Source organism: Pristiophorus japonicus, chromosome 19 (genome assembly GCF_044704955.1).
Source record: "Pristiophorus japonicus isolate sPriJap1 chromosome 19, sPriJap1.hap1, whole genome shotgun sequence".
Classification (NCBI taxonomy): Eukaryota; Metazoa; Chordata; class Chondrichthyes; family Pristiophoridae; genus Pristiophorus; species Pristiophorus japonicus.
In genome coordinates this window covers 2,415,068-2,428,074 of record NC_091995.1, presented here as the reverse complement: position 1 = coordinate 2,428,074, position 13,007 = coordinate 2,415,068, and the positions used below count along the sequence as shown (strand labels likewise).

At 43.5% G+C, this 13,007-nt stretch overlaps 1 protein-coding gene across 1 annotated transcript; it reads right to left on the bottom strand.

The window, feature by feature from the left end:
* Positions 1-21: 21 nt before the first annotated feature.
* LOC139229617 (zinc-binding protein A33-like) lies at positions 22-12,782 on the bottom strand. Its single transcript, XM_070861129.1, has 6 exons — positions 12,336-12,782; positions 12,153-12,248; positions 11,826-12,059; positions 9,320-9,342; positions 9,117-9,232; positions 22-2,100 (listed from the first exon to the last, which is right to left on the bottom strand). Exons 1-6 carry the CDS (start codon positions 12,753-12,755, stop codon positions 1,559-1,561), a joined length of 1,431 nt encoding a protein of 476 aa, XP_070717230.1. The 5' UTR covers positions 12,756-12,782; the 3' UTR covers positions 22-1,558.
* Between the last annotated feature and the right edge of the window lie 225 nt (positions 12,783-13,007).

Sequence of the window (13,007 nt, the reverse complement as noted above, 5' to 3'; positions counted from 1 at the left end):
TGTTTATAAGCATAACAGGTTTATTAAGTACTTTACATCCAGTACAAAGAAGTAATATTTAACAGGGCAATAGTCGACAGCCTGTTTCTTGGAATCTCAGCGGATGCCCTCTGAGTGACTATGCTGCGGTATCTTGTTGTATTCTATTGACTGTAATTTCTCTTATCTTCCTGTGTGTTTGCACTGTTTTAGTGTTCCAATGCTGCTTCTTTTATACCCTTTTCCCGAACAAACACTCGTGACAGCTTGCAGCTGCCTGGGCTCCCACTACATCTCATTCCAACACTCCAGTTATTAATTCAAACATCCTCTGACCTTCAATAAGACAGTCGACAGTTATCTTGCTATCCTCCCTGTTACCTCTTTTTGCAGAATGAGCTATTCTTCTCCAGGTACTACACAAATAACTTCACATAGTTCACTGCCTAACATGATCTGCAACTCTAGCGATAAGGAATGATATATGCTGCAGCCACATTATCTTATGTTGTGACTAATTAATGTCCTGTCCTTGGCTATGTTGTGGTGTTTCTAACATAACACAGTATTCTAAACTACTTCAGCATATTTATAGCAGTTACTATAGTATTGGCTCAATTTACAATCATGCTTTCCTTCTGGGCCTTCTTGTTTAGCTAAGCCTACACACATTGCAGTTGCTTCTATAATATCATATTTAAAAACATTATTACATGTTAAAATCTTCTCACAACATGCAGGTGAGTACATCTTATAACATGGGATAGGGTGAAAGGAAAGGCGTCTATGTTGTGGCCTTTGTATCAGTGGCTGTTCCAAACTCGCTCGATGTGGCTGGAGCGTAACTCAGGCGTTGCCGGAAGGGCCAGGAATTTCTGGTCAACGGTTTGCCATTCTGCTTCAAGACGGAAGATTATATTTTTGGATTCCGTTTGGCAGCAGCCACTTCCCTAACTCCAATCAATCGCCCTGCCGATCCAGCTCCTCCAATTCCCTGCTCCCCAGTAGCTTAATTGAGCCCGGCTTTACATCCGCCCGGTTTCCACCTCAAGCTGCGCTCCTCCCCCAATTGATATCATGATTTTGCCCCCTCGGGAATTCTGGGCAGAGCTCCCTCCTCAGAATGAACTCCCCCCTGGGAACGGGGCCTAGTTTGTGATGTTCCCCAGTGAGTGCTGCACAGATTGCACCAACACCCCACACTCTCTGCTCCTTAATGAAGGCGCTGAGCTGTTTATATTCAATGGGTGGACGGTTCCGTTAAAACCGCAGCCAAAGGAAGGTCACAGGGAATAAAGTTAAATGTCGATCCGGGTGATATCTCCAGAGGAATGCCAGGCTGGGGTCCCTGGAGGGAGAGACTCTATCCCAGTACAGGTTGGGCGGAGGTGATATGTTGTAGGGTGAGGATGGGAGGGTTATTCAGTGACCCGGCCCTGCTGGGGTTACAGTCAAACACTGATTACAGACTGAGTTACAATTGGAAATGTTCATCATACGAAAACACCCGGGGAGGGAATGGAGTCAGAAACCGGAATGGGAGCGGAAATGATGGAAACAGACCCTTTATTCAGTGACATTAAACCCCAGAGATTTTCAGCGGTGCCGTGTTTTTCCCGTTGTCTTTCGCTCCCGGGTTGAATATGGGAAAGATTCTCCTGTTGAAAGTGTGGTTGAAAGTGTGGAGATGGGACATGTTGTCCGCATTGTAAAATGACACCTGTCCACCCTCATAGTCCAGGTACACCCCAATCTTCCGGGGCTTCACACTCGGGGTGAGGGGGGTCAGTGAGGGGGAAGTGAAGGCAAAATAGTCCCTTCCGCGGTACAGCCCCACAGTCCAGTATCCGGTCTCTGGTCTGACGATGATTCCCCCTTTCCTCCCGGCAGAATGTCGAGCCACTCCCACAATCCATCGAGTCTTGTTCCCCACCTCCACCTCCCAGTAGTGTCTCCCTGATGTGAATCCCTCCGATCCCAGGACACAGCCCCAGGCATCAAACCTCTCCGGGGTGTCAGGAAGCGGCTGATGTTTCTTTCCCAGTCTCACACGGGTCCGGTCCTCAGACAGGATGAGCTGGGGATGCGCTGTGTCCGGATCCAGAGTCAGAGAGGCTGGAACTGGGAGGAAAGTTAAAATGACACAGTCAGTGATTTATGCCACGATTCCTCCTACTTTGGCGGAACCGTGGGAGTGTTGTCTCTGTATGCGGAGGCGCAAAATGTGAGTATGATTCTGAATGACTACTTTGCGCCTGTTTCCACAAAAGAGAGCGACGATGCAGACAGGGAGGATGAGTGTGAAATATTGAATGAAATAAACATGGTAAAAGAGTAAGTAATAAGCGGTGTAGCATGTTTGGAAGTGAATAAATCCCCAGAAATTATCCACTTCCCAGGATAAATTCCCAGAATAAAACCCCGGATTAAATGTATTGCAGGCTGTTAAGAGAAGCAAAAGAGGAAACGCAATGTATTCTTCAATTAAACCCTCTTGGATATACTCTATGAAGTCTTCCTCAAGACTACCTTTGCCAATTTGATTTGCCTAATCAATATCAAGATCAAAATCAGCCATGATTATTGCTTACCTTTCTTAAAAGCCTCCATTATTCCTTTATTTATACCTCTTCCAACATGTAGCTACTTTTAGCGGCCCTACAGACTATGCCCACCAATGGCTTCTTCCCCTTACTATTTCTTATCACCACCCAATCTGATTCAACATCTTGATCTTCTGTGAGAATATCATTTCGCACTCCTGCAACTTGGATCTGGTACATTGTAATGAGACAGGATTAATAAATGATCTCATAGCAAAGGAGTCTCCAGGAAAGAGTGCCCATAGCATTGTTCAATTTCAAATTCCGTTGCAGGGTTAGAAAGTTGGGTCTAAAACCAGTGTCCTAATGTTAAATAAATGCGATTGCAAAGTTATGAAGGAAGAGTTGGGTAAAGTGGACTGGGAAAATAAATTAGAGTGCAAGACAGTTGAAAAACAGTGGTGGACATTTAAGGAGATATTTCACAACTCTCAACAAAAATGTTTTGCATGAGAAGGAAATACTTTGCGAGAGGGAGAGCCATCGTGGTTAACTAAGGAAGTAAAGGATGGAATCAAATTTTTAAAACTGCCATACAAAATGCCAAGATTAGTGCGAAGCCTGAGGATTATGAAATATTTAAAAATCACAAAGGACGACTAAAAACATTATAAAGAGAGTGAAAGAATGAATATGAGAATAATCTAGCAAGAAATATAAAAACGGATAGGAAGAGCTTCTACATGTACATGAAAAGGAAGAGAGTAGCTAAAGTAATGTTGATCCCGTTGAGGATGAGACTGGGGAATTAATCATGGGGAACAGGCAAATAGCAGAGACTTTGAACAAATATTTTGCATCAGTCCTCATGGTAGAAGACACTAAAACATCCCACTAATAGATAACCAAGAGGCTATAGGGAGGGAGGAACTTAAAGCAATCACTATCACTAAAGAAAGAGTACTCGGTAAAATAATGGGAGTAAAAGTAGACAAGTCCCCTGGACCTAATGGCCTGCATGCTAGGGTTGCCAACATAAGTGGCTGCAGAGATAGTGGCTGCCTTGGTTGTAATCTACCAAAATTCCTTCGATTCTGGAGAGGTCCCAGCGGAGTGGAAAACCGCAAATGTAACGCCTCTATTTTTAAAAAATGGAGGCAGACAGAAAGCAGGAAACTATAGACCAGTGAGCCTAACTTATGTGGTTGGTACAATACTGGAATCCATTATTAAGAAAGCAATAGCTGGACATTTGGAAAAGCAAAATTCAATCAAGCAGAATCAGCATGGTTTTATGAAAGGGAAATCATGTTTGACAAATTTGCTAGAGTTCTTTGAGGATGTAACGAGCAGGGTGGACAAAAGGCAGTCGATGATATGCCGCATAAAAGTTTACTGCACAAGATAAGAGCTCACGGGGTTGGGGGTAAGATACTAGCATGAATAGAAGATTGGTTAACTGAAACAAAACAGAGAGCAGGGATAAATGGTTCATTTTCTGGGTGACAAACAGTAACTTATGGGGTTCCACAGGGATTAGTGCTGGGACTTCAACTATTTACAATCTAAATTAATGATTTGGACGAAGGGACCGAGTGTAATGTAGCCAAGTTTGCAGATGATATAAAGATGGGTAGGAAAGCAAGTTGTGAGGAGGACACAAAAACTCTGCCAAGGCATATAGACAGACTAAATGAGTGGGCAACCATTTGGCAGATGGAGTATAATATGGGAAAGTGTGAGGTAATCGATTTTGGCAGGAAAAATAAAAAGGCAAAGTATTATTTAAATGGAGAAAAATTGCAAAGTGCTGCAGTACTGAGTGACCTGGGGGTCCTCGTGCATAAAACACAAAAAGTTAGTTGTGCAGGTACAGCACGTAATCAGGAAGGCAAATGGAATGTTGGCCTTTATTGCAAGGGGAAGGAGTATAAAAGCAGAGAATTCCTGCTACAACTGTGTTGGTGAGGCCACACCTAGAGTACTGCGTGCAGTTTTGGTCTCCTTCGTTGAGGAAAGATCCTCATCATCATCATAGTCAGCCCCTCGAAATCGAGGAAGACTTGCTTCCACTCTAAAAGTGAGTTCTCGGGTGACTGTGCAGTCCAATATGGGAATGACAGTCTCTGTCACAGGTGGGACAGTCAATGGTTCAAGGAAAGGGTGGGTGCGTAGACTAGATTTCCACACGCTCCTTCCGCTGCCTGTGCTTGGTTTCTGCATGCTCTCGACGACGAGACTCGAGGTGCTCTGTGCCCTCCCGGATGCTTTTCTTCCACTTAGGGCTGTCTTGGACCAGGGATAGGCAGGTGCCGGAGGGAATGTTGCACTTTATCAATAATAATGGGTCACCCATTTAGAAATGAGATGAGGAGGAATTCCTTCCCTCAGAGAGTCCTGGATCTGTGGAAGTCTCTGCCCCAGAGAGCAGTAGCAACTGAGTCATTGAACATATGTAAGGTGGAGATAGATACATAGATTTTTGAGCGATAAGGGAGTGAAGAGTTATCGGGAGCGGGCATGGAAATGGAACTCAGCCTAAGATCAGATCAGCCGTGATCTTATTCAATGGCAGAGCAGGCTCGAGGGTCAAAGGGCCTACTCCTGCTCCATATTCTAATGATCTTATGTATGAAATAGCAAAGGCTCTAGCCATTATTTCCCAATGCTCTCTGGCTAATGGTGTGGTGCCAGAGGACTGGAGGACTGCTAACATGGTAACTTGTGTTTAATAATGGAGAAAGGGATAGACTGAGTAAATACAGTTCAGTCAGTCGGTGGTGGGTAAATTATTGGAAAAAAATTCTGAGTGACAGGATAAATCTTCATTAAGAAAGACACGAATTAATCAAGGACAGTCAGCGTGAATGTGTTAAGGGAAGGTCCTGTCTGATTAATTTGATTGAAATTTTCGAGGGGGTAACCAGGAGGATCGATGAGAGCAGTGCGTATGATGAAGTTATATGGATTTTAGCAAAGTTTTCGATAAGGTCCCACATGGCAGATTGGTCAGGAAACTAAAAGCCTATGGGATCAAGGGCAAAGTGACAAGTTGGTTTCAAAATTGGCTTAGAATCAGGAAGCAAAGCGTATTGATTGATGGGTGTTTTTTTAATGGAATGATGTTTCCAGTGTGCTCCCGCAGGGCTCGGCACTTGGTCCCTTGCTTTTTGTGATATCTGTCAATGATCTAGACTTGAATTTAGGGGATATGATTAAGAGATTTGCAGATGATACTAAAATCGGCTATATGGTTGATAATGGAGAAGGCAAATGGTATGTTGACCTTCATAGCTAGGGGATTTGCGTATAAGAGCAGGGAAGTCTTACTGCAGTTGTACAGGGCCTCCAGTGAGGCCTCAACTGGAATATTGTGTTCAGTTTTGGTCTCCTAATCTGAGGAAGGACATTCTTGCTATTGAGGGAGTGCAGCAAAGGTTCACCAGACTGATTCCCGGGATGGCTGGACTGACATGAGGAGAGACTGGATCAACTGGGCCTTTATACATTGGAGTTTAGAAGGATGGGAGGGTATCTCATAGAAACATATAAGATTCTGACGGGACGGGACAGGTTAGATACGGGTAGAATTTTCCCGATGTTAGGAAGTCCAGAACCAGGGGACACAGTCTTAGGATAATGGGTAGGCCATTTAGGACTGAGATGAGGAGAAACTTCTTCACTCAGAGAGTTGTTAACCTGTGGAATTCCCTAACACAGAGAGTTGTAGATGCCAGTTCATTGGATATATTCAAGAGGGATTTAGATATGCCCTTACGGCTAAGCAGATCAAGGGGTATGGAGAGAAAGCAGGAAAGGGGTACTGAGGGAATGATCAGCCATGATCTTATTGAATGGTGGTGCAGGCTTGAAGGGCCGAATGGCCTACTCCTGCACCTATTTTCTATGTTTCTATGTTAATGGAGACACAATCTGTAGATTGCAGGAAGATATCAATGGTCAGGTGGACAGAACAGTGGAAAGTGGAATTCAATCTGGAGGACTATGAGGAAATGCATTTGGGGAGGGCTAACAAGGCAAGGGAATACACATTAATACACAGTGAGAAGTGAAGGGGAACAAAGGGAACTTGGAGTGCATGTCCACAGATCCCTGAAGGTAGCAGGCCAGGTAGGTTAGGTGGTTAAGAATTCATACGAAATACTAGCCATTTTCATCGAGGCATAGAATACAAGAGCAGGGACATTATGCTTGAACTGTATAAAACACTGATTAGGCAGCAGCTGGAGTACTGCGTGCAGTTCTGATCACCACATTACAGGAACAATGTGATTGCACTAGAGGGGGTACAAAGGAGAATTACGAGAATGCTGCCTGGACTGGAACATTTTAGCTATGAGGAAATATTGGATAGGCTGGATTTGTTTTCTTTGGAGCAGAGGAGGCTGAGGGAGACCTTATTCAGATCTATAAAATTAGGATCTATAAAAGTAAGGAGCTGTTACTCAGTAAGATAATGGGACTAAACGCAGATAAATCCCCTGGACCTGATGACATGCATCCAAGAGTCTTGAGAGAAGTAGCAGCAGGGATTGTGGATGCATTGGTTGTAATTTATCAAAATTTCCTGGACTCTGGCAAACTGCAAATGTAACGGCCCTATTTAAAAAAGGAGGCAGACAAAAAGCAGGAAACTATAGACCAGTTAGCCTAACATGTGTGGTTGGGAAAATGTTGGATTCCATTTTCAAAGAAGCAGTAGCAGGACATTTGGAAAACATAATTCGGTCAGGCAGTCAGCATGGATTTATGAAGGGGAAGTCATGTTTGACAAATTTGCTGGAAATCTTTGAGGATGTAACAAACAGGGTTGATAAAGGGGAACCATGGATGTGGTGTATTTGGACTTCCAGAAGGCATTTGACAAGGTGCCACATAAAAGGTTACTGCACAAGTTAAAGCTGTGGGTAATATATTAGCATGGATAGAGGATTGGCTAACTAACAGAAAACAGAGAGTTGGGATAAATGGTTAATTCTTGGGTTGGCAACCAGTAACTACTGGGGTGCCGCAGGGATCAGTGCTGGGACCCCAACTATTTACAATCTATATTAATGACTTAGAAGAAGGGACCGAGTGTAACGTAGCCAAGTTTGCTGACAATACAAACATGGGAGGAAAAGCAATTTGTGAGGAGGACACAAAACATCTGCAAAAGTAAATAGACAGGCTAAGTGAGTGGGCAAAAATTTGGCATATTGGGTATAATGTTGGAAAGTGTGAGTCATGCACTTTGGCTGAAAAAAAATCAAAGAGCAAGTTATTATTTAAATGGAGAAAGATTATAAAGTGCTGCAGTTCAGCGTGACCTGGGGATACTTGTGCATGAAACACAAAAGATTAGTATGCAGGTAGAGCAAGTGATCAGAAAGGCCAATGGAATCTTGGCCTTTGTGCAAAAGGGATGGAGTATAAAAGCAGGAAAGTCTTGCTACAGTTATACAGAGTATTGGCGAGGCCACACCTGGAATACTGAGTAAAGTTTTGCTTTCCATTTATAAGAAAGGATATACTTGCTTTGGAGGAAGTTCAGAGAAGGTTCACTAGGTTGATTCCAGGGATGAGGGGGTTGACTTATGAGGAAAGGTTGAGTAGGTTGGGCCTCTACTCATTGGAATTCAGAAGAATGAGAGGTGATCTTATCGAAACGTATAAGATTATGAGGGGGCTTGACAAGGTGGATGCAGATAGCGTGTTTTCACTGATGGGGGAGACTAGAACTAGAGGGCATAAACTTTGAATAAGTGGCTGCCCATTTAAAACTGAGATTAGGAGAACTTTCTTCTCTCAGAGGGTTGTAAATCTGTGGAATTCATTGCCTCAGAGAGCTGTGGATGCTGGGACTTTGAATACATTTAAGACAGAGATAGACAGTTTGTTAAACGATGAGGGAATAAGGGGTTATGGGAAATGGGCAGGGAAGTGGAGCTGAGTCCATGATCCAATCAGCCATGATCGTATTAATTGGCGGAGCAGGCTCGAGGGGCCGTATGGCCTACTCCTGCTTCTATTTCTTATGTACTTTTGTTCTTATAGAATAGAGAGGAAGAGCCTATTTCCCTTAACAGAGGGGTCAGCAACCAGGATGCATAGATTTAAAGTAATTTGTGGGAGGGTTAGAGGGAGTTTGGAACTCAGGCCTGGGCAGTGTGTGCTGGGATGGAATTCCTCAGAGGCGGGTTAGGGCACTGGAGTGGGGATGGGGAGTTTCTGCTGGGGGGGGGGGGGGGGGAGCAAACACGGATTCCTTTATAACTTGAACCTGTTTTGTGCCAAGCAATGTGAGCATTTTTCTGGGCTTCAGTCACATGTCGGTGTGAAGGGTGAGAACATTGTTCTTTGTCCGAAATAATATACACTGTTTCTGTACAGCACACTCACTACTGGATCTGGTGCAAGGGTCAGAGACAAGAGCACTGATTTCAGAAAACAGTTTCAATCTCTTTGTGGTGATTATTTCATGATTTCTTTGCTCCTAATTTTCTGGATTGCATATCTATATTTCTTCACACAACGAGACTTTTTACAAAGTGTGAAATAGACGTGGTGATGAGGGCGATGAAAACTCTTTACCTGGGCTGATGTTTGCTATCATTTCTTTCCACGTAGTGTACTGAATGGGCCCTTTGAATTTTCCCAGAGTCAGATTTTGGCCGTCCAATGAAAGGAGAAGTTCATCTTCACTGATTCTGAAAATATCAAACAGTCAACTCTAGAATTCTCGTGTTTGTTCATTTAACGGATTAAATAACATTTCAGTAGAGAGAACCTCATACCTTCTCTGCCGGGAACATGCCTCCTGAAATAAAACAGAAACACAGATCTGAGTTCACACCAAGGATCTGGGAGCAGAAATTCAGAATTCAGCGGCACGCACTGCAACATGATAAGAAGTGTGAAATATTTCAGCTGTTTCAGTGGTTGGGACAGACCAGAATAAACAGTGACAGGGCCGAGATACTTTTCAGATTCACACTGGCAAATGAACTTGGTAAAGGAACATTACCAGCTATTTTTCAGGAAATGCACTCACACTCGAAGTTAGCAATTTTATATTTTTCCATCCAAATGTATTGTTGCCGTGAAAAATTGATTGATTTATTCTTTGGGCAGCAGCGCCATGTCAACAGAACTTGGTTCCAGCAATCAGAGGAATAAAGAGCGGACAGACTCGTGCCAAACTATGAGTGAGGTGGCTATCCCCAAAATTGAGAAGAATAAAGATGTTTAATAATGTTGAAAACCTACGTGTGAGTCTACATATATTTTCACAGTCAAGTACGGTTTCTAGGAATTATACTTTTGAAGGTATTGCTAAACAGAGGCTAACTATGATGTTTCAACATCTTGCAAAGTAAGTCCACAATAAGATGGAGAGCTGTGAGATGCACAGACTTAATGGAATCTCCATTTTATAGTCATTCTGTCGGCATTTTGACACTTCTATGATGAAATGCTCTGTCTCCACGTACATTCAAAGCTGTATATACCTACAGTCTGCCATGCTGTGGTTAGTCACCCACAGCTAGTGCTTCTGCGCCTCCACTGGCAGGAAAGTGTAATTGCAAACGGACATGTCTACATAATACAAGCGAATATAATTGTGGACACAGCAATTTAAAATGGGGGAAAGTCTAGAACAATTTAAATGTCTTAGATAGTGGAAGATAGATAGATGCGCAGAGATAGCCTGCATGCCTGTCGCCTCTCACCTGGTTTTATAAGTGCAACCTATCACCAGCGTAGTTTTGCGCATGCGTACTCTGTCCCTGTACAATTTCAGGTGAGCACTCAGCAGTATCTCAGCTGGAGCCTGACAGCTGTGGTCTTTAATATAATGTGACCCACACCAAGGCACTTTTACTTCTCTCTCACATATACACAAATTGCCTCAGGTGCAGTAAGAAAGCATCACGATAACAAGAAAGTGATCGATTGTACTTGCTACACAAAGTAACCAAGCGTTAGAAGAACCTCCTCAGCAATTATTGAACCGGACCTCCCAAGCAGCCGGATTTATATTCTGCACGTAGCACCGTGAGGGGCGCTTCACCCGGGGCATCTCATACCGCTTGGATTCAGGGCATTGAGAGTCAGTTTGGTGCCTTCAAGTGCCTGATCTGGTTATAAGGAATGATCAGATATATGAGCGAAATATCGGTGCACACCTTAGTATTAGGTGTAAGATCGCACCATAAACGAAAATGTCTGTAGAAAATGCAAATGGAGTAAGGCAGATTTTAGTAAAAGGAGGAACCAGCTAGCCAAGGTGAGGCATTAATAGTAAAAATGGGATATGTTAGCAAGCGATTCGGAAGGTATACAATAAGCATATTCTGTTAAAAGAAGGAAACTATTAGTAGTTTTAGAAGACCCTGGAAAAATAATGAAGCAAGAAACCAACTGAAATTAAAGCACAGATTTCAAAAGGGGGGATATTACTGGAAATATTTAATAAATTTGTTTCAGGACATGATAGTCATGGCTGATGGGGCAATGCAGTGTACGTGGAGCTTCAGAAAGCCTTGATACGGAACCACACAGGCGATGACTAGCGAAGCTCGTGTGGTGTGGAATTCGGGGAGGATAGCAACCTGGATGAAAAATGAGTTGGAAGGGAGATAACAGAGAGTAGGGATTAAGGATGGGTTTTCAGGTTGATTCGAGTTAGGCAGTGGGGTCCCACCGAGGTCCATTCTGGAGGTACAGTTAATTTGGTAGAAGACCAAAGGAAGTGATGAACGGATACTAATCAGGTGGGCAGAATTATCTCCCAGTAAGTGAAGTGTGGACTGAGACAGGGGGACTAACGGCAGGAATTCTACTCCGAACAGAAGTCACCTCCGTGCAGTAGAACAGCAGAGGGATTTGGGTACAGGTTCACAGAGCATTAAAGCAAGCTCCACAGCTTGTTAAGGATGTTTAAAAATCATAATAGGATTCTAGGTCGTATAGAATTACATGGGATACACGACAGATAAACAGGCCATTCAGCCCAACTAGTCCATACCGACATTTATTCTCCAGTCAAGCCTCCTCCTCTCTTTACTCATCTAAAGCTATCAGCATAACAAGTTGTATGACAAGAGGTATAGAATATACATACCAAGAGGGGAGTAACTGCAGAATTGGAATCCACATTGGAGGGAAGATATTTTGGATTTTCAGAGGATATAGCACAAATGCGCTCGAATGCGGAGTGATATCAGGAAATGCAATTATGAAGACAGATACCAAATATCGGGCTATTTTTAGAAATCATGAAATAAAACTAGAAATTACCTTCAGAAACGTGACTGTGTGTTGTTCCTCCATTTGTCTCTGTAACTCTGATATTTCTCGGTTAATACAATCTAACTTCTGTTGGATTGCACGGCAGTTTTCATCCATTGATTTTAGAATATTCCCCTCTTGTTCCTTGAGGTCGCTGATCAAACGCTGCTCTTTCTCAGTGAGAATCTGGTGCATTTTAGCGAACTGGGATGTGATGTGGGTCTGCAGAATGCTCGACTGTTCCTACAAAATGAAATGTGAAACATAATTAATGTACCGCGACAGAGGGAACAAAACTAACCGAGATCCCAGAAAAACAGCTCAGGGAGACCTTACCCTAACTCCGGAAATCTGTTGTTCCTGTCGCCGTGTGGTGTCCAGAGCCGAATCCTTTCTCATCATAGCCGATTCCAGGGATGATTTCAGTTTATCCTGGAATTAGAAATGAACGGAATGTAAAGTTTCGCAACAAAACAGATTTTTAAAAATATTGACAGAGATTGTACCCTCCCACTGTACCCTGTACATCTGCGCAGCCTCGTCTATCTGCATGAAGTTGTGGGACTTGTGACCCCGCGGCCCTTTAGCAACAAGACACTTCACACAGATCAGTTTCTTGTCAGTTTCACAGAAAAGCGTCAGTTCCTCCTGATGTTCCTCACAGTGAAGTTTGCTGTCCTTATTTTCCGGATTCAGGTTTAATTCTCGAACTTTCTCGGCCAGATTGGCCAAGGCCCGATTAACCCTGAGGTTTATTTCCGGAAACTCCTCTCTACACCCCGGGCAGGATTTTGTCTCCTTCTTTTCCCAACACTGTGTGATACAGGAGCGGCAGAAGTTGTGCCCACACTCCAGTGTTACCGGATCGGTGAAGAAATCCAGACAAATGGAACATTTTAAATCTTTGGTCAAACTCTCGGACTGCTGTGTGGAAGCCATATTCTCTCTCAGCACTTCCTGATTCAATCCGCTTTCAGCTTCAATGTTTGATTAAAAGGAGGAGCCAGAGCGAGTTTCAGCACGTACTGCGCGACACTGAGATGTTTACCAGTGCACAGAGGTGAACGCCTACATTAGAATACACGAGGGAAAAGATTGACCTGTGTGTGTGTGGAGATTTCCCAATTGGAGCTTAGTCGCTTCTTCTTTTCCCAGAGAACAGTGGACCTGTGGATCACTTACGGTGAGCGC

Bases quoted from the DNA above. Each gene is read 5' to 3' on its own strand.
- LOC139229617 (XM_070861129.1), bottom strand. From the start codon at position 12,755: ATGGCTTCCACACAGCAGTCCGAGAGTTTGACCAAAGATTTAAAATGT. The intron at 12,249-12,335 runs GTACAGTGGGAG...TTCTAATTCCAG, and splicing joins AGGCTGCGCAGATGTACAGG to GATAAACTGAAATCATCCCT. The intron at 9,343-11,825 runs GTAATTTCTAGT...GTTTTATTTCAG, and splicing joins ACACAGTCACGTTTCTGAAG to GAGGCATGTTCCCGGCAGAG.